Raw genomic sequence first — 26881 nt, 5'->3', positions numbered from 1 at the left:
GTGTCCATACGTTTTTGTCACCATATTTCACCTTCGCTTCATTCATAAGTAAGCGTTTGTTTTTTGTCAGATCTTCGGTGATGAATAACTTTTTACCTTTAAATTTGGCTATGTTTTTCAATATTCCAGTTTTGTATTCATTGCTATCGAACACTACAACTGTTGGTCGAGGTTTTCCTGACTTGCCAGTTTGTGACCCTATTCTGAATGCTGACGTAATGTTATCTTTGTTCAATTTTATGGAATCCGATTCGTTGAGTATTTGAAGACACTTGAAGGAGATATTTTCATTTTCGCTTTCTTGGATGCCGTAGATACAAATGTTGTTTCTTTTTTTATGTTTCAATAAATCATCCAACTTTTGTTCCATTGACTTTATCACTTCACCTTGGGTTTTTATAACTTTTTCAAGCTTCTCCAGTTTTTTGTTCACTAACTCGGTCACTGTTTTAGTTATCTGTGCAATGAAATCTTTGTTGGAAAATGCTTCTGCTATAGATTCCTTGATAATATTCTGCACTTCTAACTTATTTCTAGTTCCCATGATTTTCCCTTTACAGTCAGGACTTTGCGATTTATTTAATAGTACACAATCGTGAGGGATCGGTATTTGACGGAGCAAAATTTACCGCGACTACTCTCGACGGGACATCAGTCTGAACTGAACATATGAGTGAATTTTGGACCCTTGTTTGATTTCAGGTTTTATTTCATTCGACCTTTATTGGTTCAGTTGGTCTTTTTGGACATTTAAAAGACCAGGCTTGGTGGTCTTCTGCTCCACAGGACTGACATTTGGGGGGAAGGTTAGTTGTACATTTAGTCGACTTGTGATTTTCTCCGCATTTGTTACATTTGAATGGAGTGTTGCATTCTTTGGTTTTTTGGGTGAAATTTAAACATCTGCTGCATGGTACAGGAGTTGGGCTGGGTGGGTTACTAGGGTATACAGGATAGTATATTTTTTTGAAGTACAGCCCTTCGTTCAATAATTTTTCATATACTTGGATGTTGCTGGTAATAACTCTAATATATGAGGTTGGTTTGGATGTAGCTCATACAGTTATTTTTTTTGTAAATCGGTGTTCCATATTCTTTTTGGATAGATGTTCACTTATATATTCATTTGTTATGTCTTGTTCGACATTAGCTACTATTGCAGAGTAGGAAGTGGAGATGGCATTAAGTTTGTGTTGGTTGAATGTTTGTCTTTGTTTGTGTGAAGTTGGTTATATTATTATTTGCTTTTAATTTTTCTAGCTTTATTAAAATCAATTTTGATGTGTCACTCTTCAGAAGAAATCCCCTTTTTGTTTGGATGATTACATCTTTGGAGTAGGGTTGTTCATCTTCCCATATATTTGTCATTTGAAGCCTGGTCCTGACTTTTGTGTCAGTGTTTATATAGAACAGATGTTTGTATTGTTTTTTTGTATATCTAATTCATTTTTGCTGAGTAGTTTTTATATTAGGTTGGCTTTTTATTGTGTTGGGATTCAAATATGATAAAAATAGATATTCGACAAATTCAAACCTGGCGTAACACGAACTCCTTTTGCGCTTCAACCTAAACAAAACAAAACTAGTTACTTTCAAATGTATACTAGACGATTTAGATTTGGATAACCACTACATAGAAAACAAACAGCACACTACATTCCTAGGTATTCACATATACAGTAAATTGAATTTTAAAGAACATGTATCCCATCTGAGTAAAAAAGTATCTAGTGGATGTTATGCTATTAGAGTCATATCAAATGAACTAGGGTACACTACAGCTAGAATGGCGTACTTTGCACTGATCGAATCTCATATTCGCTATGGAATAGCTTTCTGGGGCCATTGTAATTTACAGTTACAGAATACGATATTTAGGCTACAAAATCTAAGCTGAGAGATCACTGCAAGCCTTTATTCATCAGCCACAAAATATTAACTGTCACCTGTTTATACATAATGGAAACAGTATGCTTAATTCATAAAAATAAAACTAGCATGTACACTCCCGGAACAAATTGTCACAACGCTAGACAGAACCATATGCTTCACTTACCTATTCCAAAATTCACCTTGACTCAGCATTCTCTGATTTATGAAAATATTAAAGTATATAATCACCTTCCTACCATTCTAAAAAATAGCACAGATATCAAAAAGTTCAGAAGTACAGTTAAAGATCTTTTAATTAAAAAAAGCTTACTATTCGATCCATGCATTATACCATGATAACCTGTAAATTCTACTTGATTTTTCAATGTTCACCTAAACTCATCTGTCTTCTTGATGTTTTATTTGTGAGATTGCCATGTTTGTATTTTTAATATTTTATGTCATGTATTGTATTTTTGTATTTTATGACATTCATATACTTTCTTTACAAGACTTTTTCAATAAGATACTAATCTTCTGATGATAAAGCATATATTGATTGATTGATTGGTATTGATGTTTCTGGTTTTTTAGGATATGTATTTCGTCCTGTTCAATTTGGTTTTGGAACTCCAGGGGGATGCGAAGCAGTTGCACATGCTGCACGTCTCTTTTTGAATGAGCATCCCAATCCATCTTCTCAAATTTTTGTTACGCCTTCAACATGATTCACAGAAACATCATTTTACGAAAAACCTATGAAATTATTCCTCACTTTTTTCCTTTTATCAACCAATGTTATCGAAATTCAACATTTTTGAACTATGGAAAAAATACTATCTTATCTTAGAGAGGGGTCCAACAAGGCGATCCTCTAGGTCCTGCTCTTTTCTGCCTCGCCTTGAATGAACTGACAAAGTCTATCGACATCAATTTCAACTGCTGATACCTAGACGGTGGTTCAATTGGTGGTAATATAGATTATGTTCTCCAGGAATTTCAAAAAATAATGTATCCCTCTAAGGATGTTGGACTTGAATTAAATTTCGACAAACGTGAAATTTTTGCCCCTTTTCAAATGCTTACAAATCCTTTCACAATGATTTCTCCATGAATTAAAGTTGTTCCCAAAACACACTGGTCTTTATTGGGAGCTCTTCTCTCTGTAGTCTTTATCACATTGTCTCACACAGAAAACAGAGTCTCTAATTCTAGTGTCATCTCGTCTCAATAGTCTCGTCTCAATAGCATATTTTCTATTGAAATACTGTTTGGCAATCCCCAAATTATTGTATACCCTGAGATGCAGTCTAACTTGGATATGTCAAAAGGAGTTACAGGAATTCGATTCCACCTTACGCCAATCTTTACAAAAAATTACCAATAATAAATTCAAAGATATCACTTGGAGTCAAGCTACTCTTCCAGTTAACTCTGGTGGTTCAGGTATTCGATTAGCCTCATCCCTCTCACTGCCTCTTATAACAGTTCTTGTCATTTGATCAACTCCGTTCTTTCCAAATCTTTGTCTGAAATTTCTGATTCGTATTACTTGAATGGTGAAAATGAATGGTTATCTCAAACGAAAAATACCCTTCCCCTGTTGATAAAAAGTGTGAAAAAGCCTGGGATTATCCAATGATCAATTTGGTCTGCTGAATGTTCCGATATTCAAATGGCTAGACTCAAAGCTGCTATGTTCAAAGAATATGGTGCCTGGCTGAATGCTCTTCCCGTGGCTTCTTTGGGTAACCTCTTAGATGATGCATATTTTAGGATTTCGATAGGTCTTCGGTTAGGTTCTTCAATTTGTGTCAGTCATAAATGCAGATGTGGATCCACTGTAGAAGAAAATGGTTATCATGGCCTAAGTTGTAAATTTAGTTCTGGCAGGTTTTCAAGACATCATTCCATTAATGATCTTATAAAAAGAGCTCTAGCCACTGCAGAGGTTCCTTCAGTTCTTGAACCCCTTGGTGTTAGTCGAGATGATGGAAAGTGTCCAGGCGGGATGTCTAATTCCTTGGAAATTTGGAAAACCTCTGGTTTGGAATTTCACCTGCGTGGATACAGTTGCAGCTTCACACCTTGCCGCTACGTTTAATTCCACAGGTGCAGCAGTTATGATTGCAGAAAAATCAAAATTTCGGAAATACTTCACTTTGCTAAGTTCCTACTGTTTCTTTCCTGTTGCCGTTGAAACCTTTGGTGTTTTTGGATCTCATGCTTCTGAATTGTTGAAAGAAATTGGTAGAAAAATGATGGATTCTACCAATGACAACCGAGCCTATTAATTTTTAATTCAAAGAATCAGTATTGCCATTCGAAGGGGTAATGCCATATTGATATTGGGTACTCTTCCATCTATTCAAAAATTAGATGAAATATTCCTGAACTCACAAATCAAATAAAACTTTCCTATGAACATCGCAAAATGGAGTAAGCAGATTGATCATTTTCCAACTGTCTCAAAAGATGCAGAGGAAAATAAACACGTTCCGGAATTATCTTTCTCTCACAAATTCAAAAAAACCACCATGAATATATCTGATTCAGTTTCAAGAAATTTAACTTCAAATTCTTCATTCCGTTGGTCCAATGATGGTAAAAATCATCTCATCATCTCTACAACACAATCAGATCAGTGATACATTCCTCAGTCAAAACCCTTGGGCTTAATGGGTTGAAAAATATTGGCAACACCTTTTTCATGAACAGTGTAATTCAATGTTTATCGAATACGAGATGGTTACTGGAGTATTTGAAAAAGGATGAGTACATGAAACATATCAATACTAATATTTCTAGTCCGGAGGGTGCTTTAATCAAAGCTTTCGCAGAAGTTATCAAGGAATTGTGGTCAGAAGATTCATTTGATAGAGCAGTGAACACAGTCTCCTTAAAATGTCAGATTCAGAGTTTTGCCCTTCGATTCATGGGTCATGCGTATCAAGACGCCCAGGAGTTCCTTCGTTATCCTTTAGAAGGTTTACATGATGACGTTAATAGAATTTTTGAGAAACCTAAATTGACCTTAACGGAGATTAACGAAAAATTGAGCGACAGCGGAAAAGCACAAGAGTCATGGATGATTTATTTGAGTACATATAACTCTAAGATTGTAGATAATTTCGTTGGTCAATTAAAATCCACGATGAAGTGCACACATTGTGGACACTCATCTGTAACCTTCGATACTTTCTGGGATTTGTCACTCCCCATACCACAAAGAACTGGGAAATTGAGATTATTACAGTGCTTCACAAGAGAGGAAACTTTGGATGGACATGAAAAACCGACGTGTTCAAGTTGCAAGGAAAGAGAAAAATGCACTCTATCGATCCAAAACATTCCCCGTATTTAAGTAATTCATTTTGAAAGATTTTCTCTGACAGAACGATTTAGAGGCAATTTCCTCTAGACGGATTAGATATGAACAATTATGCAGCAGACAATTTGACTCCTTGTCGTTATAATCTATATGCACTTTCGAATCACAGTGGATCTCCATACAGCGGACATTATACAGCGTTCTGCAGACATCCGTATGCACGAACGCACGTGTCACGAATACAATAATTCACACGTGTCACCAATTTCACCAAAATCGCTTGTGAGTGGAGAAGCATACATCCTCTTTTATCCTCCTTTTTAAAATAAAGTTCATTAGGATCCGAATACAGATATTTGGTGTCAATGTCTGCGACTACGGATCTTGACTTTCTTACTCGATCAATGTCGGTTGGCGTGACCTTGATAGTTGACGCTTTGCCTGACGGACAGGACAGGCCATTTTTCGATTTGCATTATGGGGTTCTTATTTTTTGTTCACAGTTAAGTGTAACACTGGACAGCATAGATAACGTTTGTGTTTGGTAATGAGTTGAAAAATGTCAAGTAGTGTAATTTGGAATTATTTTGTGATAATAAATGATTAATGTGTGAAGTGTAAAATTTGTGATGGAAAGTGTTTCCAGAAAGGCAAAGGCACGACTTGAAAAAAATCATCTACAGAGAAAGAATATGATTTATTCTTGAAATGACTACCAAAAAAAGAGTATCAGCGAACTATCACAGTCGACATATCTTTACAAACGGTAATAAAACATGTAAACGAACTTATTTCAAAGAATATACGGAAAAAGATAAAATGTCTGATAATTCCAACACGAAATCAACGAAAATTGATTGTTTGATTGCTGAAATGTAAGCTTTATGAGATTTACCTTTTCAACTCGTGGAAGAATTAGAGTTTCAACGATCGAGTGACCATATGTTCTTAAAGGCAGAAAATATTTTACAGACCTTGTTTGCAGCGAACTATAAAGTGTCATCAAAAGTAAAAAACATGTTACAGAATTTCGAGAATGTATCCTTCTCATCAGATATCTGGTCAGACTCTTCATTAAGGGTTTCATTGTTATCCTCAACATGATTTCCAACAAGATTGTCAATGAAAGAATATCGTTTTGAAAGCAGAAGTTCAATTTTCGCAGGTCGTGATACAGAGTCAGCTGTATTTGATTATAGTTTCTAAAATTCAACTTCAATTAGATTCAAATAATGTTTGTGGTATGTTATCATTCGATTTGCAGAAGGCATTCGATTCAGTAAACCGTGATATTCTTCTGCAAAAGTTGAACTCAATTGGCATTAGAGGAATATTATTTAAATGGTTTCAAAATTATCTGAGCAACAGAAAGCAGTATACAGAAAAAAAGAGTTCATTGAAACATAACAAGTGTGGAGTTCCACAAGGTTCTGTTTCAGGTCCGACTCTATTCTTAATTTACATCAATTCTATTATAGAACTGGATTTATGTGGTTCTACAGTCTTTTTACTGATGATATAACCCCCATTTACTTTTCTAAAAATACCAATATCATTGAAAAATCAATTTCAGAAGACTTAAAACTAATATCTCTTTGGTTGGGATCTCATGTCTTACATTTGAGTGTCGATAAATTATCCAGAAAAATACCAGATTACAAAAAGTTTTCTCTGAATTTCAATAATAATTCGATAGAATTCAAGAAAGAATTGAAAATTTTGAGTTCATATCTAGATCAGAATTTGTCTTTGAATTCTCATATCATCATAGGTATATTTTACAAAATAACAATTACCGAGTTTACAGCCAATTTACGATTGTTATGCGAAAGGCAGTCCTTTGTTAACTTTTGGTCCCTAAATGCGAAAATGATAGTAACAATTCCCTAACAAGTAAGATTTTTGAGTTATGATTTTTTTCACAAAAATTCAATGACAACGACATTCCACATTTGCTTTTCCTCTAAATTGAGGAGATTTAGATTCGAATACTGGGCTCTGCCCAGTATTCGAATCTGCCTATGAAATTTGTAACGCCGCTTCTCGAACTTCCGATACTCGAAGTTTCCAGAAAATACTAGAAAAACTGAACCGCTATAAAAGTAGCAGGTTAACAATCGGATCATCAATATTGGTTTAACGCGAGTAGTGGTGAGTTAGTATTAGAGAAGCGAGGTGAGCAAACACGCGAATATTAACAGTATTATATTAGTGTTATCTTTGTGAATAAAATAAGTTGACTCCTGTAAACGCAGTATTACATATTTGAACTCGAAGTACGGAACAGTACAAAAACGTCCAGAGTACAGAAACGTGAGTAGATCAACAACACCGATACGAGCCCAAAATCCCATGTATTTTCTTATGGAGCTAAACTTTTTGCAATTCTTGGCTCAAACAGGAGTGGGGGAAACGTGTGACGTCATCGACGCAGGATGGAATGAGTATCGGAGAGCATGGAACTCCGCCCCTCGGCCCCCTTAGTACTCCGCTTCACCTATCGGCCCCCTTCGTACTCTGCCCCTCGGCCCCCTTGAGACTCCGAAGACATTAAAAGTAACTGCAAATGATGGGTATTTACAGCATAAGTTTTGTTGGGACCAAAATTGACTCATTTTATATACTTGACCGCATTTTTTTGATTTCCGTAGAATGTTAGGGAAGTTGTAATCATCATTATCATGTTGAAGATAGGAAAATATACTTAGATTTGGGAAAGAATTATCATTTCATATAAAGATGTGTATGTGTGTGTGTAAGAGCGAGAGACGCGTGTGACGTAATCGAGGCAAAGAGAGATGGAGATGGTATCAAGGTTTTACGTTCCTAGCGCAGCAGGTGTTGTTTATCGGTCAATGTTGCGTTGCCAGTTTTGAAATTATTCGTGAACGACTCGATGAAAAAATTGAAAGCGCGAAAGTGATATTTTAATAATAATGAATCAGATTTGAGAAACAATATTACAGAATAATGAGGCTGTATCATTTCAAAGTGCGATCCCTCAATGTTACAAGGTATCTCAAAATACATCATTGAAAACAAACATGGCATCGAAGTGTACAGGGTATGTAAAAATACATCATTTAAGAAAAAAAACATAACAGTTCCACGAGGCTATAAGTTTTCAACGTGCGATCCCTCAATGTGTACAAGGTATCTCAAAATACATCATTGAAAACAAACATGGAGTCGAAGTGTATATATTTTGACGCACCCTCAAAATATATCATTTAAGGACAAAAACATGTCGGTTTAAAATATGATATTAATGTATATACAGGGCGTTTCAAAATACATCATTTAAAAAAAACATGTCGGTTTAACAGAAGTCTAGCGTTCCAACATGTCAGAAGGACACTAAGTCTCGTATCTTTGTTAACCAATTTAGCATCATCAGGAGAAGGAGAAGATGGCCCAAAGGTGTCGAAGAATTACATATTGTGGAGTTAACATTCGAAAATGGGGAAAGCGACCGTTTTACAAATGTTTCGACCGTTTTGCGTGCGACCGTTTTGAGTGTGTTTTCGACCGTTTTCCGTGCATTTTAGATCGTTTGCATGCGTTTTCGACCGTTGTGCCTGCGTTTCCGACCGTTTTGCGCGCGTTTATTCGTTATCGTTTCATCGTTATTATCGTAACGGTTTTTCGTGTATCAATATAACAGTCGTTTATCATTTAACGCGTTCCGCTAACCAAGTAAGCATCATCAGGAAATTACTGAAGTCCATGCTTTGTCGTATGAAGATTCATTTTGCCAATTTTCAGACTCTTGAACGGAACCTTGTGGAACACTCAACCTAAGTTCTGTAGTAGTGTCTGTCAGCCAATCAGAATGGAGAAATCAAATATCGCTCGATTGATTGTGCTAGATGAAATTGAACTGGAGAATGAGGGTCGAATAATAATAATAATAGTGATAAAACATTAAAACTTTTAAAGTGACGTACTCAGCGTGGGAGGAGGTGGCGTGTGTGATGATTTGTGAAAATATACGTTTATTCCAATTGCAGAAGCTTGATTCAAAACGCAGAATTTATTGGCAGAGAAAATGAAAAAATCATTGTATACTGAAACATATGATATATTTGGATTCCTTAGGGTGAGAATGTTTCGAATCCATCAAAAAAGGACCACTTTCGGTTTTCACTTCCGGTCGTCCGATTTTGATGATTTCGACCTCAATGGATTCGTTTCCATGTCATGAAACATAATTAATCATTTGTCGAAGCCAAAAGGGCCTTACAACATATTTTCATTTTACTAGCAGCAACAGACCGATGTGGGTACTCATTTCAAATGATTTCATATGTAGATTATGAAAAGTATAATATACAGCGTCTAATGTGAAATAGCATAGGAAGAATTGCACATTCAAAGAAAATCATTGAACATACTTGAAATTGAAAGTTGTTGGGTTATGAACAACTACAAGTGTAATCCAATTGCAGAAGTTTGATTCAAAACACAGAATTTTTTTTTCCTATTTCAATATGACAGCCATTTATCACTTAACGCGTTTCGCTAACCAAGTAAGCATCATCAGGATATGACTAAAGTCCACGCTTTGTCGTATGAATGTTCGTTTTGCGAATTTTCAGGCTCCTGAACGGAACCTTGTGGAACACTCAGCCTAACTTCTGGTACAGAGTGGTGTCGTCAGCCAATCAGAATGGAGGAATCAAATATCAGTAGAATGATTGTGTTAGATGAAATTGAACTGAAGAATGTGGGTCGAATAATAATAATAATAGTGATAAAACATTAAAACTTTGAAAGTGACGTAGTCAGTGTGGAAGGTGGTGGCGTGGTAGAAAATATGTGATGATTTGTGGAAATGAATGTGTTATTAGAAAAAAAATGGCACAACTGTCAGAAGGGCACTAAGTTGTATATTCGCTAATAATAATCGAAGTATCGCATACAGCACGTCAAAGGAAAGGATAAAAAATGCAGAATTCATCGACGAGAGAATACAAAGATAGCGCAACTTGTCAGAAAGGCACTAAGTCACAATTTCGTTCATGTTAGTTGGATCTTAACGTGCAGCACATCAAATGAAAGAGAAACGAATTTAGAATGTATCGACAAAAAAAATGGCGCAAGGCACTAAGCCACATCTTCGTTAATAATGATTTGTTCTCAACGTGCAGCACATTAAATGAAATGGAAACGAATGCAGAATTCATCGACAGAGAGAAAAGAAAGATGGCGCAACATATCAAAAGGGCTCTGAGGCGTATTTTTGGTAATAATATTTGGATCTTCCTGTATAGCACGTCAAATAAATAAAAACGAATGCAGAATTCATCGACAAAGGAAAAACGAAGATAGCACAACATGTCAGAAGTGCACTAACCTGCTTCTTCGTTAATAATATTCGGATCGTCATATATAGCACGTCAAATGAAAGGGAAACGAATGCAGAACTCATTGACAAAGAAAAAATAAATATGGCGCAATATGTCAGAAATGCACTGACCTGCATCTTCGTTAATAATAGTCACATCGTCACGTGCAGCATATCAAATGAAAGGAGATATGTTGAATTTATCAACAAAGAAAAAACAAAGAGGCAACCAAAAGGGCACTGAACCGTATCTTCACTAATAATAGTCGGATCGTCGCATTTGACGTGATTCATTCACTCAAGACTGAAATGGATAGAAGACAGCAACGGAGATGTTACGGTGACTATAAGTTCTGGTATGCTTTGTTAGGTATCGAATGATGCGTGCATTTTCGTTAATTCCAGCGACATGACTATTACAAGACTTATTGGTGTCCGTTTGAACCTCTAACAAACTTATCGAAGCAGAAGGTGGAACCCAAAAAAATAGAAGATGTAGTACACCAAGTCAGCGAAGAACAGCGGTTTTCTGCAGGAAAATGTTGGAATCTCTTCAAATTTTTCAAAAATCTGTAACAGAAAGACAAAAATGTGGAACGTTTTTATCTACTAATGTTAAGTATGTGTCGGTAGTGTGTAACGAAGTTTACCATTAAATTCACTCGTTGCGCCCTCTGGAGGATGTTTGTTGCGATGCACCTTAGAAGGTAATATTTATTGTTTATCAATTCGAATCCGTTGTAGTCTTACGAGACTTAGTGTCCTTCTGACGTGTTGGAACGCTAGGCTTCTGTTGAACCGATATGTTTTTTTTAATAATGTATTTTGAAACGCCCTGTATACACATTAATATCATATTTCAAACCGACATGTTTTTTTCCTTGAATGATATATTTTGAGGGTGCGTCAAAATATATACACTTCGACTCCATGTTTATTTTCAATGATGTATTTTGAGATACCTTGTACACATTGAGGGATCGCACGTTGAAAACTTACAGCCTCGTGAAACTGTTATGTTTTTTTCTTAAATGATGTATTTTTACGCTCCCTGCACACTTCGATGCCACGTTTGTTTTCAATGATGAATTTTGAGATACCTTGTAACATTGAGGGATCGCACTTTGAAACGATACAGCCTCATTATTCTGTAATATTTTTTCTTAAATTTGATTCATTTTTATTAATATATCACTTTCGCGCTTTCAATTTTTCATCGAGTCGTTCACGATTAATTTCGGAACCGGCAACGCAACATTGCCCCATAAACAACGATTTATTCAACAACCGACAACACCTGTTGCGTTAGGAACGTAAAACCTCGATACCATCTCCATCTCTCTTTGACTCGATTACGTCACACGCATCTCTTGCTCTTACACACACATACACATCTTTACATGAAATATTAATTCTTTCCCAAATCTAAGTATATTTTCCTATCTTCAACATGATAATGACGATTACAACTTCCGTAACATTCTACGGAAATAAAAAAAATGCGGTCAAGTATATAAAATGAGTCAATTTCGGTCCCAACAAAACTTACGCTGTAAATACATTCGCAGTTACTTTCAATGTCTTACATTGGCGTAGAGGTTAAGAACAATGTCTTCCATGCGGACGTCGTGGGTTCGATTCTCATAACTACAAACTTTTTTTTGATTAAGATCACGTGACAAGGGGGCCTGAGGGGCGGAGTCTCAAGGGGGACGAGGGGCAGAGTACGAAGGGGGCCGATAGGTGAGGCAGAGTACTAAGGGGGCGGAGTTCCACGCTCTCCGATACTCATTCCATCCTGCGTCGATGACGTTTGAACCAAAACTTGCAAAAAGTTTAGCTCCATAAGAAAATACATGGGATTTTGGGCTCGTATCGGTGTTGTTCATCTACTAACGTGGCTGCTATAATCCCGCAGATAGTTTTTGCTATACAGGGTCTTCCTTAAACACATGCTAATATTTAAGGAGGTAATTCTTAGACCCATTTTAAGAAAAAAACTTTCTATGGACGTATGTCCTAAACGCCTTAACTTTTGAGATACAGGGTGGCAAAATTTTCAAAAATAATCAGTTTTTTAATAATAACTGAGATAATTTTGTAGACATCTTTGGCATATTTGGTACATATGTTCCATGCCTCAAGGCGCATTTTCTGATGTACACAAATTTGTATTTTTTCAAACAGTGGCATCCCTACGGGTTTCGCATTGAATATTTTTGGGGAAAAAGTACCTCGCCAATGCTTTCTTCTCAAAATAAAATCATTTTTAAAATCCTCATTTATTTTTGAGAAAATTTGATCTCCTTGTATTTCTTTGTCCGACGCATGATTTTCATTCAAAAAAATAAAAATCGACAGAAAGCAAATTAAGAAATTAGATCAATTCTAAAATGAATGAGAATCTGAAAATTGCTTCATAACGCATTACCAATTCCCTAATAATATTTGAAAACATAATCTGCAAAAAAATAAATTTTTCACAAAAACGAGTTTTATTTTATTTTGTGACAGTAAGTCTAAACGAATAGCACAAATTTGTTAATTAGTAATAATACCAAAACTAAAAATTTTTGGAAGTGGCCACCTGCACTTAGTATGCATGCTTCCGCCCTTCTACGCATGGAATTACGCACCCGTTCAAATATTCCCGGCGTATTTCATATAGTTTCACACGAGGCAACTATTCGCTCTCTTAAATCTTCTAAAGTATTAACGGGAGTTTTATACACAAGAGTTTTAAGGTGACCCCATAAAAAAATCTAAACTGTTGAGATCGGGGGATCTTGCTGGCTATTGCTGAGGTTCTCCGTGACCTATCCAACGATTAGGATAAACTGTATTTAAATGGTTTCGGACAATTACACTGAAATGAGCAGGGGCGCCATCGTGCATGTACCATATTCGATTCCTTAACGCAAGTGGCACATCTTCCAATAACCCAGGTAAGTCTTCTTTGAGAAAGTGTAAATAAGAACGACCATTAAGGCGTCCTGGTAGAAAAAATGGGCCTATTAGATGATCACCTATAATTCCTGCCAAACATTAACCGAAAATTGGTGTTGGAAATGGGTTTCGGTTATTGCATGGGGATTTTCTTCAGCCCTCACATGATTGTTATGGAAATTTTGAATGGCATTTCGAGAAAAATTTGCTTCGTCTGTGAACAAAATTTGTGTCTCAAACTGCGGATTCAGTGCAATACTTTGTAGATACCACTGACTGAAGTTCACACGCTGTGGAAAATCTCTGGGGAGTAATGCCTGCACTCTTGAAATATGGTATGGGTATAACAAAATATCAACCAAAATACGCCAAACAATTTGATGACAAATATCCAGAGTTCTAGCGATCTTCCTCGTACTCGTCTCAGGATGTTCCTCAATTTCTTGCAGCACCGCTTCCTCAATTTCAGGAGTTCTTACTACACGAGGTCTACCTTCCGGCGTCCCTTTCTTGAAACTACCAGTTTCCCCAAGTCGACGATGAATATTTGAAAAGGTTCGGCTATCTGGTAAGGCACGATTAGGATATCTTTCCTGATAAATGCGCCTGGCTTCTGATGCATTACCATCGGCAAGGCCATATACGTAATGCATTTCCGCATTCGTATAATTTACCATATTTACTGATATTCAGAAAAACAGCGGACTACCAAAATAACTTCAATAACACTTCAAAATCAATCAAAACGCGCTGTGACAGTTTTTAACACCAACACCTTACTTTAAACCAACATCAATATTAGCTACTGACATTTGTACATACAGAGAATTCGTTTTTTATTGCTATGGTGGGTACGCTGTTTTTTCTGCTTTTAATCTTTAGAAGAAATCACATATCGACAAACTCCATATTTCCAAGAGGTGCAGTAAATAAATTCTGCTACACGTCATTTATTCCAGGATAACTAAATTTATGTTTTCAAAAATTATTAAGCTGTGCTGCGTTGTGACGTGATTTTAATTGAGAACAGTGCATCTGACAACAAACACATACCTTTTAGATCCTCAATTATTTTGCAACAAATCTGATCTCTTAGTTTGCTTTCAGTCGATGCACGATCCCGCATCAGATTTTTAAGGAATTTATCCTGAAGTAAAGCGATTTTTAATTTTTTGAGCGAAAACCATGCGTCGGACAGAGAAAACCCAGCAAATCAAATGTGCTTAAAAATGTATGGAGATTTTAAAAATAATTTTTAATTCAAGATAAAGCAGTGGCGTAGTATTTTTTTCGCCAAAAATATACATTTCAAAACTCGTACGTACGCCACTGGCAGAGAAAATTAAGAAAATTGTACATCAGAAAATGCGCCTTGAGGCATGGAACATATGTACCAAATATGCCAAAGATGTCTACAAAATTATCTCAGTTATTATTAAAAAACTGATTATTTTTGAAAACTTTGCCTTCCTGTATCTCAAAAGTTAAGGCGTTTAGGACATACGTCCATAGGACGTTTTTTCCTTAAAATTAATATTAGCATGTGTTTGAGGAACATGTGGCAGTTTACTCCTAAATCGCAGACACGGCCAATTAATCAAATGACCAAAGTAGCTTACCACAAGTATTTTGGATGTATTGTTAGTAGATGAACAAGGCGGGAACGAGCCCAAAATCCCATGTATTTTCTTATGGAGCTGAACTTTTTGCAATTTTTGGTTCAAACAGGAGTGGGGGAAACGTGTGACGTCATCGACGCAGGATGGAACGAGTATCGTAGCGATTCAAGCATGGAACTTGGCCCCCTTAGTACTCCGCCTCACCTATCGGCCCCTCTTGCGACTCCGCCTCACCCCTTGGCCCCCTTGTCTCGTTCCAGTCACGTGATTATAATTAAAAAAAGTTTATAGTTATGAGATTCGAACCCACGACGTCCGCGTGGTAGACATTGTCCTTAGCCTCTACGTCAACGTAAGATATTGAAAGTAACAGCGAATGTTGGGTATTTACAGCGTAAGTTTTGTCGGGACCGAAATTGACTCATTTTATATACTTGACAGCATTTTTTTGATTTCCGTAGACTGTAATCATCATTATCATGTTGAAGATAGGAAAATATACTTAGATTTGGGAAATGATTAATATTTCATGTAAAGATGTGTATGTGTGTGTAAGAGCGAGAGACGCGTGTGACGTAATCGAGGCAAAAAGAGATGGAGATGGTATCGAGGTTATACGCTGCCAATGCCAGCATGACAGGTTCGGTGTTGTCGGTTGTAAAATTTATCGTTGTTTATGGGGCAATGTAGCGTTGCCGGTTTGAAAATGAAGGGTTAGGAATACGACTGTGTACGGAATGTCTCAAAATACATCATTAAAAGAAAAAAATATGGCGTCGAAGTATATAGGGTGCGTCAAAATATATCATTTAAGAGAAAACATGTCAGTTCAACAGAAGTCTAGCATTCCAACATGCCAAAAGGGCACTAAGTCTCGTATCTTTGTTAACCAAGTTAGCATCATCAGGAGAAAGAGAAGACCCAAAAGTGTCGAGGGGTTACGCGTTGTGGACTCAACGTGAGGGCAATGGGGGAGCGAAGTATTCAACAATAACATTTTGCATAAGTTTCGACCATTTTGCCGGCGTTTACCACCGTTTTCGTGCGTTTTCGACCGTTTTTCGTGCGTTTTCGACCGTTTTGCGTGCGTTTTCGACCGTTTTGCGTGCGATCGTTTTTCGTGCGTTTTCGATCGTTTTTCGTGCGTTTTGCATACGTTTTCTAATTTTTGTTAAGAGTATATTATCATAAGGCGATGAGGTTAGATCGGGGGTCTCCAAACTTTGAAGCCTTTGGGCCATATTGATTTTTTCAATTTGTTTCAAGGGCCAATTTCTACCCTTAACTATATTTCTAGACTAGGATAGTCGCAAAGTGCGTGACTTAAGCAAACTTACGCTTTTTTGCATTTCAATTATTATTGTGTATTGTGATACTTAACGACATCTAGTGGCGAGTAGTGGTACTATGTTCTATCTTTTTCAGCTACCCGCTAGGTGGCATAAGGCGTAATTGAATATTTGGAATTACCGCGTTGGTTCGTGAAAGTTCTGGTTCTAGCTAGTGTATTCCGATCACCTCGAGATGCCAGTAATAATTGCATATAAAAAGGCTAGTAGCGCAACTGCGAGTTAGTCTGCGTAGGAAAGGCGAAGGAAGCGAAACTGTCTATTGTGAAATAAAGTAACACCCGTCAATAAAAGTATTTTGATTTGACTTATTGTTTTTATGTGTGATTTGTTAGTATGGAAAAGAAGCGAAAAATCGACAGAGAATGCAGAACGTTCCAAGAAAAATGGAACTTTCAGTATTTTGTGATTGAGTCCAGTAAAAATGAGCTATGTTTAATTTGTAATGAAACCATAGCTGTTCTCAAAGACTATAACATTAAACGACACTATGAATCGAAACATCTTCAGAATAACTCCAAGTATACAGGAAGTTTGCGGAAGGAAAAATTTGAAGCTTTGAAACGCGGACTCAAATCGCAGCAATCTTTGTTTACCAAAGCGAATACTGAACAAGAGTCTGTAACTCGCGCCAGCTTTCGTGTGGCTCTTGAAATCGGAAAACGTGGCAAACCATTCACCGATGGAGAAATGATAAAAGGATGCTTGATTGCAGTAGCCGAAGAAATATGCCCCGAAAAGGTAAATTTATTTAAAAGTGTCAGTTTGTCAACAAACACCGTGGCTCGGAGGGTGCAAGACATCGCAGAAAATATATCATCTCAACTGTCTGACAAAAATGGACATCATGAGTGGTTTTTTCTAGCATTGGATGAGTCAACGGATGTGTCAGATACTTCTCAGGTGTTGATTTTTATTCGCGGAGTAGATAAAAGCTATGAAGTGTATGAAGAACTTTTTGATATTGATACTATTCACGGCACGACAACTGGGGCAGATATTTTTAAGGGAGTTGAAAATGCCATTAATAAAAAGAACCTTCGATGGAGAAATTTGAAATCTATAACAACTGATGGAGGCAAAAATATGTATGGTAAATATAAAGGAGTGGTTGCACTTGTGTCAAAGGCTGTAGAAAATGATGGTGGTTCAAAACCATTAGTCTTGTATTGTATCATTCATCAACAGTTCTTGTGCGGAAAATGTTTGGATATGTCTGAAGTTCTAAAACCAGTCATATCAGAGTAGATCTACAATGATTGAACCAAATCGGAAGTGCTCAAATCTATAATGAGACATCCAGCTCGGAAGTGCTGAAATGTACAATGATACATTCAAATCGGAAGTGCTCAAGTTCACTCGGCGGCTTCGTCGCGATGTTGTTGACTTCGAGTTTATCAGTAGGAGCGCTCGGCAAAAACAAAAATATTCGATCGGTAAAAAAATCCATGGAGGACAGGGTTATGTTCCATTATAGTATACAAGGTGTGTCACATTGAAGAAAAAAAAAAAACATGCCTACCATGGCTCGGTGAAAATATTCGTGCGTCGAATGAGGCAAAAGGCAGCGTGACGAGGCCCCCATATTTTAGCATGCGATGCTACGTCGTTTAAACCGTCGAACGCAAATTCGTTCGTTTCTAGTCAATTCGCGTTCGATTTTTTTCAAATGTTAATTCGTTTATCGTTCGTTTTTTTTTTCAAACGTCAATTCGCTTAGAAGGGGGGAGGTAATTGAATTTTATGATAATAGACAAGCACTTGTTACTTTGGAATAGTATTAAAATGGCAACCGAAGACTACAGTCAAAAATTGGTGGAATTTGTTAGACGTGTTCGAGAATTGAGTAAAGATATTCAATTTTATGAAGAAAAAGAGAATGTTGTGAAGCAGTTGAATAATTTGAATATTAACGATAGAGTATTCAATCGAAATTTGCCGCAAACCAGATACCCTTTACGAAGAATTCAACCCATTAGTAAATCATAGCTACGTCAGTGAATATCCCATAATAAGTGTTGGGATGAGATCCATGGCAACATTCATCAATATGTACGCATCTGGTAGCAAAAGAACGAAATTGCCGCTATTTGTCAGCACTACCCCCAAGAAAACGACATCCAAGTGTAAATTCCAGAATCTTCCAAGCAAAGATAGTGCAGTTATCATCGTTGCCGTACCATTAGTTGTGAGGAAAGAGAAAAAGCGCAGAAAAATAGACTTTACTCTATATATAATTTCAATCATTGTATTCATGGTAATAGTATGTGTAATACTTTCAAAGATAATAATTGTAGAATATAGTTATGAATTAAATGATTCAATATGAAATGATTTTTATTTATCATACAAAATTGTTTTTCAATAGTCACTTGTTTTTGTCAATATTTGTTTGAGAATGGCACATAAAGCCGCAAACATGCGTGAAAATAAACATGTTTATGCTTCCATTCTTTTCTCGAACCTAATGGCTCTGACTATAAAAAAACAATCGTATCAGTCAAAAACATCAGTATTACGATCGACAGCAGTGTTGTTTCACTAGTGCTCTAGTTCCTTGCGTAGGTACTCTACAATATCAATAAAAAATCGTAAGTTGCATTTTATATTGTACAAGTGTCTTTTATGTTTCACGGCTGAATTTTTGAATGAGAATTGTTTCCATTCTACAAGTGCTTTTTATATGTTTCACAATAAAATAACGTTCATGTTGAATATTTTCAAGTTAAATGTACAAGAAAGTGTTAGTGATTTTCTTCAAGTTTTTAACGCAAATAGTATTTTTTTTATTTTACAAGTGCATTTTTTGTTTTAAGACTGAATTTTTCTTTTTTTGAATTCAATTACTATTGAAAAATAAATAACCACTAAGCGATTGATTGGAAATAATTTTCATTTTTTGTGAAAAAGCATAAATTAATTGCAAAAAAAAAAATATCCCATAGATGGACTTACACAAAATGAATGCACGCTCCTCCCTTGCAGCCAAACCAACAATCAAACTGCATGATTTGCCAATAAAGGAGCCGCAACAAATTCAGACAGCAAAAATCGTTAGAGGAAAATTTGGAGAGGTCGTACTGTTGGAATTAAAAAACAATATTGTTTTCCTGCCGGCGAGGGTCACCGAAGACTATAGGCCGAATATTCACCATTTTGAAGAGGGGAAATTTGCCATTGTCTTTAAGGGTCTCGTCGAGGTGGGCAAAGCAAATCCCGTCGCATCCTTCATCATAGTAGAATTTTAAGGTGAGCTATGCATAATTCTACTTTTTTTAGAAAAATGTTTCGTTCATCCTCTTCTTTCATTTATCTTCTTCTTTTATTCTGAAGAAATGCTTATATTCTATTATTTGTTTAAATTCTGTGTTCCAGTTTTGGAAAAAGGTTTCTATTTCAACTATTCTCTGTTTTGATTGGCTCTAAAAATCGTTTTCATTTCAGACGCAAATCAAATCATAGCCATTACATCACCAGCTTCCCAAAAGAGCAGTCACCTCAGCAGCCCACACCACCACTGCCCATCCATAGTATCAGTAGCAAATCATCGTCATAATATCAGCTTCCCAGCAGAGTAGTCACTGCAGCAACCCACACTACCACTGTCCATCCACAGTATTTGAGTAAGTTGAAATATAGCCATGGCAGTTTCCGAAACTCTTTCTCAAATTGATAAATTACTTGAAGTGATCAATGAAAATTATTCGAGTTCCATTGTGAGAAAGTCTTTAAACCTAATAAACAGACATATAAAAAAGTGTAATTTGGCAATGGAAAAAATCAATTTTTCAGTGGGGGGAAAAAAGAAAATCATAAGTAAAATTGGGGAATTGAAACGGATTAAATATTTGATTATCAATATGAAGAATGATAAACAAGGTTCGTGTTTGAAACGTAGCAGCAGAGTGAAATGGGAAAATGTTAATGCAATTTTCAAGGGTCGAGTTAGGACGGGAATCATCATCAATTTGACGCAAAAGGACGTGCGGAAATTTTTAGCTGACGCATATTTCCTTTTCAAATCGAAAGTTTCAAAAATTTTAAATGAGATGCAATGTCTTAAAGTTAATTTCATTTTGTTGGGGGATTTCATAAAGAATTCAAATGAAGGGGAAATATGCGATCGCAAATATTTCAACACCCCTAATGCGGTCATTGATTTGGGGACGGATTTGCCTGCGTGGTTTCAGGAACACGTTGTCGATATTATTCTAAATAAACTTGAAGAATTTCAGGAACGTGATTCGGGTTGGGCGTTGAGTAAAATTCTTCTGCTTGAAATTGCCATTAATAAATATGAACTGAGTGGGCATGGTAGAGCATTCATACGACTACCTGAAAAAATTCAAAACAAAGGTGCCTGCATAAATATTGCTAATCAGGATGATGCTTGTTTTTTCAGAGCAATTGTGAGTGCGTTGTACCCTGCCAAACATAATGTTACACGCTCATCTTCATATCCCCATTATGACACGGTTTTGAATACAAACGGCTTGGAAATTCCCATGAAAATTCCCCAAATAACAAAATTTGAGAAACTAAACAACATTTCAGTCAATGTATATAGTTTGGAATTGAATGTCATCAAGGAAAAATCATTTTACGAAGTAGTACCTGCACGATTAACTAAACATAAATTGGATCGTCACGTTAATTTACTTTTAATTCAAAACAAATACTTTCCCAAATTGAATGAATATGATGCTTTACCTTTAGATACAGATAGTTCTGAAATCAAGTATCATTATTGTTGGATAAAAAACATGTCCAGACTTCTTGCAGCACAGGTTAGCAAACATTGCGGAAAAAAATATTTTTGTGATAGATGTCTGAATTATTTTTATAGCGAACAGAAATTGAATGAACATGTCATCTTGTGTGAAAATGCAAACGACTGCAAAATTTCCTTCCCGAAATTCGATCACATAGAATTTCGGAATTGTTTACAAACAAAAGTGTCCTTTTGTTTTATACGCGGATTTCGAATCAGTTCTACAGAATTGTGAGGAGAAAATTTCAGACAATTGTAAAAAATATCAATCACATAAAGCTTTCAGTGCAGGTAGTAACCTGCACTTGAAATGTTCATATGATGACACGCTATCCAGATTCAATAGCCATCGAGGTGAGAATTGCATTCAATGGTTTGCTGATGAAATGGCCCATATTGCCAAATTTGTTGAGTCCAAAATCAAAAATATTGAACCGATGATATGTCCTCTTAATATGGTCACTGATAGGATATGTCATATTTGCGAGAAACCCTTCACGAAAAAAGATATCATTGTAAGGGATCACAGTCATTTTACAGGGTTGTTAAGGGGGTGGAGTCATCAAGGGTGCAATCTGTCATTTAAGAAGCTATTTGTCGTCCCCATCACATTTCACAATCTGTCAGGCTATGATTCTCATTTCATAATTAGAGATGTCGCGTGTAAGCATACTTCCCATCAACAAGGAAAAATACATTTCATTTACCCAATTTGATAGTGAAACTAACATCAAATTCCGGTTTATAGATTCTTTTCGATTCATGGGAGCCAGTCTCGACGAGTTGGTTTCAACATTAAATCCAAACAATTTGAAAATACTCAAAAAAGAATTTGCTTTACTAGATGACGAGAAATTTGCTCTTTTAACCAAAAAGGGTGTATTTCCGTATGATTATATCAATAATATTGAAAAACTCATCGACACTAAGCTTCCATCAAAGAAAAAATTCTACAATAAACTCCATGACACAGAAATTGATGATGAAAAGTATGCTCATGCGCAAAACGTTTGGCGTCAATTCAGTATCGAAAATTTAGGTCAATACAGCGATTTGTATATGAAAACAGACATTCTTCTTTTGGCTGATGTTTTTGAAAATTTCCGTGAGATTGATTTGAAGACGTATGGGCTGGATCCTGCTTGGTACTATACAATGCCGGGGTACACGTGGGATTGCATGTTGAAATATACCGGTTGCAAATTACAAATTTCAAAGGACGTCGATATGGTTATGTTTGTGGAAAAGGGTATTAGGGGAGGAATTTCAGTTTGTTGCAATAGATATTCGGAAGCAAATAACCAGTATATGCCATCATACGATCCCACGAAACAGTTCAAGTATCTCATGTATTTTTACGTCAATAATCTATATGGATGGGCAATGTCAGAGTTCCTACCATATGGAGGTTTCGAATGGACGGATACGAACATTGATGTAACTCAAATTCCTGACGACAACCCCGAAGGCTATATTTTACAAGTTGATTTAGAGTACCCTGCACACCTTCATGATTCACATAAAGATTTCCCTTTTTGCCCCGAACATCGGACACCACCAAACTCGAAATTAAAAAAATTGATGCCAACTCTCCACAATAAATATGAATATACTCTTCATTACAGAAATTTAAAGCAGGCTCTAGAACATGGTTTGATACTCAGAAAAATTCATAAAGTTTTGAAATTCAAACAGTCTGCATGGCTGCGTCCTTATATCGAGTTGAATACTCGATTGAGGACTGCAGCTTGTAGTTCTTTTGAAAATAATCAGTTCAAATTAGCAAATAACGCGATTTTCGGTAAAACAATGGAGAACATCCGGTTACATAGAATAGTAAAATTAGTCACCTCCTACGAGGGTCGATATGGTGCCAAAAATCTCATCGGTAGTCCTCGATTCCATAACCGTACAGTTTTCGATGCCGATTTGATGGCTATTGAATTAAAAAAATCCGAACTTGTATTCAATAAACCGATGTATGTGGGAATGGCAGTTTTAGATATATCAAAAACTTGCATGTTCAAATTTCATTACAATTTCATGCTACCCACCTTGGGTGTGGAGAAATGTAGAGTCCTCTATAGTGATACTGATTCATATATATATGAAATTGTATGTGACGATGCATACAAGGAAATCATCAAAAAACACATTGAGAAATTTGACACATCGGATTATGGCACAGATAACATTTATGGAATCCCTCGTGTGAATAAAAAAGTGCCCGGCCTCATGAAAGATGAAGCAAACGGCAAAATCATCACGCACTTTGCGGGGTTGCGTTCAAAAATGTACGCCTACAAAGTGCAGGGTGGTAAAGTCATCAAAAAGGCAAAAGGGGTGAAATATGGTGTGGTAAAGAATAAAATCACATTCGATGACTATGTCGACTGTTTGAAAAATTCCAAGCAGGAAAAAAACATTTCTCAATGTACAATAAGATCTTTTGCTCACAACGTGTTCAGTATCGAGCAGGCGAAAGTGGCCCTAAGTCCAGATGATAACAAACGTTATCTCATCCCTGAGTCTTATGAAACCCTGCCGTGGGGGCATTATAGCTTAACCTGAATATTTTTTCGTTCACTTCAAGTATCGGCTATCTTTCAACTACGTGCAATAAAATATTCATGTATTTTTGTATTCCTCTTTATGTATTTCTTTATATATTTGCTCATATTTCTCTCCATGTTTTTCTTTATACAGGGTGTCCCTGGACTTCCTCTTTTCCTCTCGGGTATGTATAGATGGGGTCAAAATATCACCAGTACTTCATATAACTTTTTTTCCTAAAAGTCTTCGTAACCAAGTTACGGGCCCTCGAAGTTACAAAATGAAAAATGTTTTTCTTTGATAACTTTTCAAGTGAATATTCAAAATCATCCAAATTTTGGTAATTGACTAAACAAATGAATTCCGTCGATGAGCTTTCATGCAGGAGTCAGTTGTTTTGCTACAAAGTCAGGAACGGACTACCCCCGATGGTCCACACCCCAAAACTTTGAAATGACAGATGTTTTTCAATATTTTTCAACAAAATAAGGTTACTTGGACAATTTTATGAATAAAAGTACTCGTGTGGAAAGTCGATCGGAGCAACGAGTCTTGATAAAAATGTAGTTCTACTCGACGACATCAAACCCGCTCGTCCACCATTATTTGAAATGAATAATTATCAAAGCAGAAATAATAATGATAACGTTAATTCAACAACATTTATAACAGGAATAATACAAAGTATGCTAAAATGAAGTCGTAAACAAAAAGTACAGTACCTATATGGAAGTTTAAGTCACAATTGTGATTGTATTCATAGAATAATTAGGGAACAACTGCTCCACCCATTTCACATCCAGAAGGTACATGCCATGACACCTCAAGATTTTCCAGCACGACTGGAATATGCCAATTGGTTCATGGATAGGCAAAGAGAGGATATGACTTTTATTAATCGAGTTTTATTCACTGATGAAGCAGGTTTCAGTAGAGATGGAGTTATCAACTCTCATAATCTCCATATATGGGCCGAAGAAAATCCACATGGGATATTGCAAACCAAACACCAACGAAAATTCAACGTGAATGTTTGGGCTGGTATCATAGGAAACCATCTTATAGGACCATTCGTTCTACAGGACCGATTGAATGGAGAACGTTATTTGGAGTTCATTCAGAACGATTTGAATGGACTTTTGGAACATGTTCCATTGCAAACCCGAAGAGATATGTGGTTTATGCATGATGGCGCTCCTCCTCATTTTAGTTTGATTGTGCGTGACCATCTGAACCATATTTTCCACAATAGATGGATTGGTAGAGGTGGGCCATATTCATGGCCATCGCGGTCTCCGGATTTAAATCCATTGGATTTCTTTCTGTGGGGGCATCTAAAAAGCCTTGTTTACGCTAGCCTTGTTTACGCTACACCTATTCACACAAGAGATGCATTGTTGAATAGAATAACATTACATTGTGAAGCCATACGAAACGACCCTGGAATGCTATTTCAAGTACAGAGAGGGTGTCTTCGCAGACTAAGAAAATGTATAGAGAGAGAAGGTGGTCATATCGAGCAGTTTCTGTAGCGGATTTTTCATTTCTGTTTGCTCTTGAGGCTCTTGAGTTTCGTTAGTTAAACGTGTTTGCATTATAAAAATTCGGTGGTGCCCTGAATTGGAACACCTCAGGAAGACAGCGAGAACGACCTTTAACAAGGCAAAACGTACAAGACTCGAAGAGGACTGGGTTATATATCAAGCCAACCTCAGAGAGTTCAAAAAAGTCTGCAGACGAAAACAAAGAGAAGCCTGGAGAGCCTATTGTGAGGCAGTCGAAGACTTTCCACTAGCTTCTAGGCCACAGAAGGCACTCTCAAATGACCACCATAAGACTATCGGCATCCTGACGAGGGAAAATGGCGACAAAGCCGCCAACCTCCAGGAGAGTGCTGAGATTCTTATGGAAACTCACTTCCCAGGTTCTGTCTTTCCTGGAACGGCGAACTGGACGGATGTACCAATAACACCCTCACAATATGACTAGCAATATGCTAGTACAGTAATTGATGAGGACAAAATAAGATGGGCTATATCGAGCTTTTCCCCCTTCAAGTCACCAGGGCCTGACGGTATAAGACCAGCCCTACTTCAGTGGGGACTGGACACTCTTATGCCACACCTGGTTGGAATATTCAGAGCCTCTCTAGCTCTGAGGTATATTCCCAGTAAGTGGAGAGAAGTAAGAGTAGTATTTATACCCAAACCAGGTAGGATGGACTACACCCTACCAAAAGCATTCCGACCAATTAGTCTCACATCGTTTTTCTTAAAAACCATGGAGAGACTATGTGAGAGGTATATAAGAGATGAAGTACATGTTAACAACCCACTTCATCCAAATCAGCATGCATATACCCGGGAAGGTCTACTGATTCGGCCCTTCACCATGTGGTTGGCAGAATCGAGAGATCATTGGATAACAAAGAATCCACCCTAGGTATATTCATAGATATTGAGGGAGCGTTTGATAAAACAACCTTTCCAACAATTACCCAGCAACTACACTCCAGGAATGTACCCCTGGTAGTAGGAGAATGGATACTCCAGATGCTCTCTAGCAGAGCAATAAGTATTAATGTAGAAGACATCACAGTAAAAGGACTGGTCATGAGGGGATGTCCACAGGGAGGGGTCTTATCACCCCTTCTCTGGAACATAGTTCTGGATACCCTAATTAATCACCTTAACAAAAATGGATTCTACACAATTGCATACGCAGATGACATAGTTATCTTGCAGACCGGCAAATTTGTAAACACACTGTGCGATAGAGCGCAGGATGGGCTTGAATTGATAGAAACATGGTGTGAGGAACACTCACTGTCGATCAATCCCAAGAAGACTGAGATGGTCCTTTTCACCAGGAAAAGAAGTTTAACGAACTTAAAACCTCCCGAAATCTTCAAAAGCCAACTAAACTTCTCTGAAGAGGTGAAATACCTTGGTATTATCCTCGACAAGAAGCTAACATGGAACTCTCATCTACAGAGTAGAGCAAAAAGAGCATACGTGGCTTATGAGCAATGTCGGAGGACAGTGGGACGCGCATGGGGTCTTTCACCCCGTGTAGTCGCCTGGATCTACACTG

At 36.9% G+C, this 26881-nt stretch overlaps 2 protein-coding genes across 2 annotated transcripts in view; both read left to right on the top strand.

Moving 5' to 3' along the window:
* Positions 1 to 18993: 18993 nt before the first annotated feature.
* LOC141483432 (uncharacterized) overlaps positions 18994 to 26881 on the top strand; it is a 392800-nt gene continuing 384912 nt past the window's right edge. The window contains exon 1 of the mRNA XM_074178082.1: positions 18994 to 19055. The gene's annotated coding sequence lies outside the window, so the exon portion shown is untranslated. The remainder of the gene's footprint in view (positions 19056 to 26881) is intronic.
* On the top strand, positions 21998 to 23806 carry LOC141483392 (uncharacterized). Its single transcript, XM_074178041.1, has one exon. The coding sequence runs from the start codon at positions 21998 to 22000 to the stop codon at positions 23804 to 23806; it is 1809 nt and encodes a 602-aa protein (XP_074034142.1).

This window comes from Leptinotarsa decemlineata, unplaced genomic scaffold (genome assembly GCF_025532065.1).
Source record: "Leptinotarsa decemlineata unplaced genomic scaffold, Ldec_3_MD MMD2_tig00003348_RagTag_RagTag, whole genome shotgun sequence".
NCBI lineage: Eukaryota > Metazoa > Arthropoda > Insecta > Coleoptera > Chrysomelidae > Leptinotarsa > Leptinotarsa decemlineata.
The sequence above is the reverse complement of the archived record's forward strand: the minus strand, read 5'-3'. Positions and strand labels throughout refer to the sequence as shown.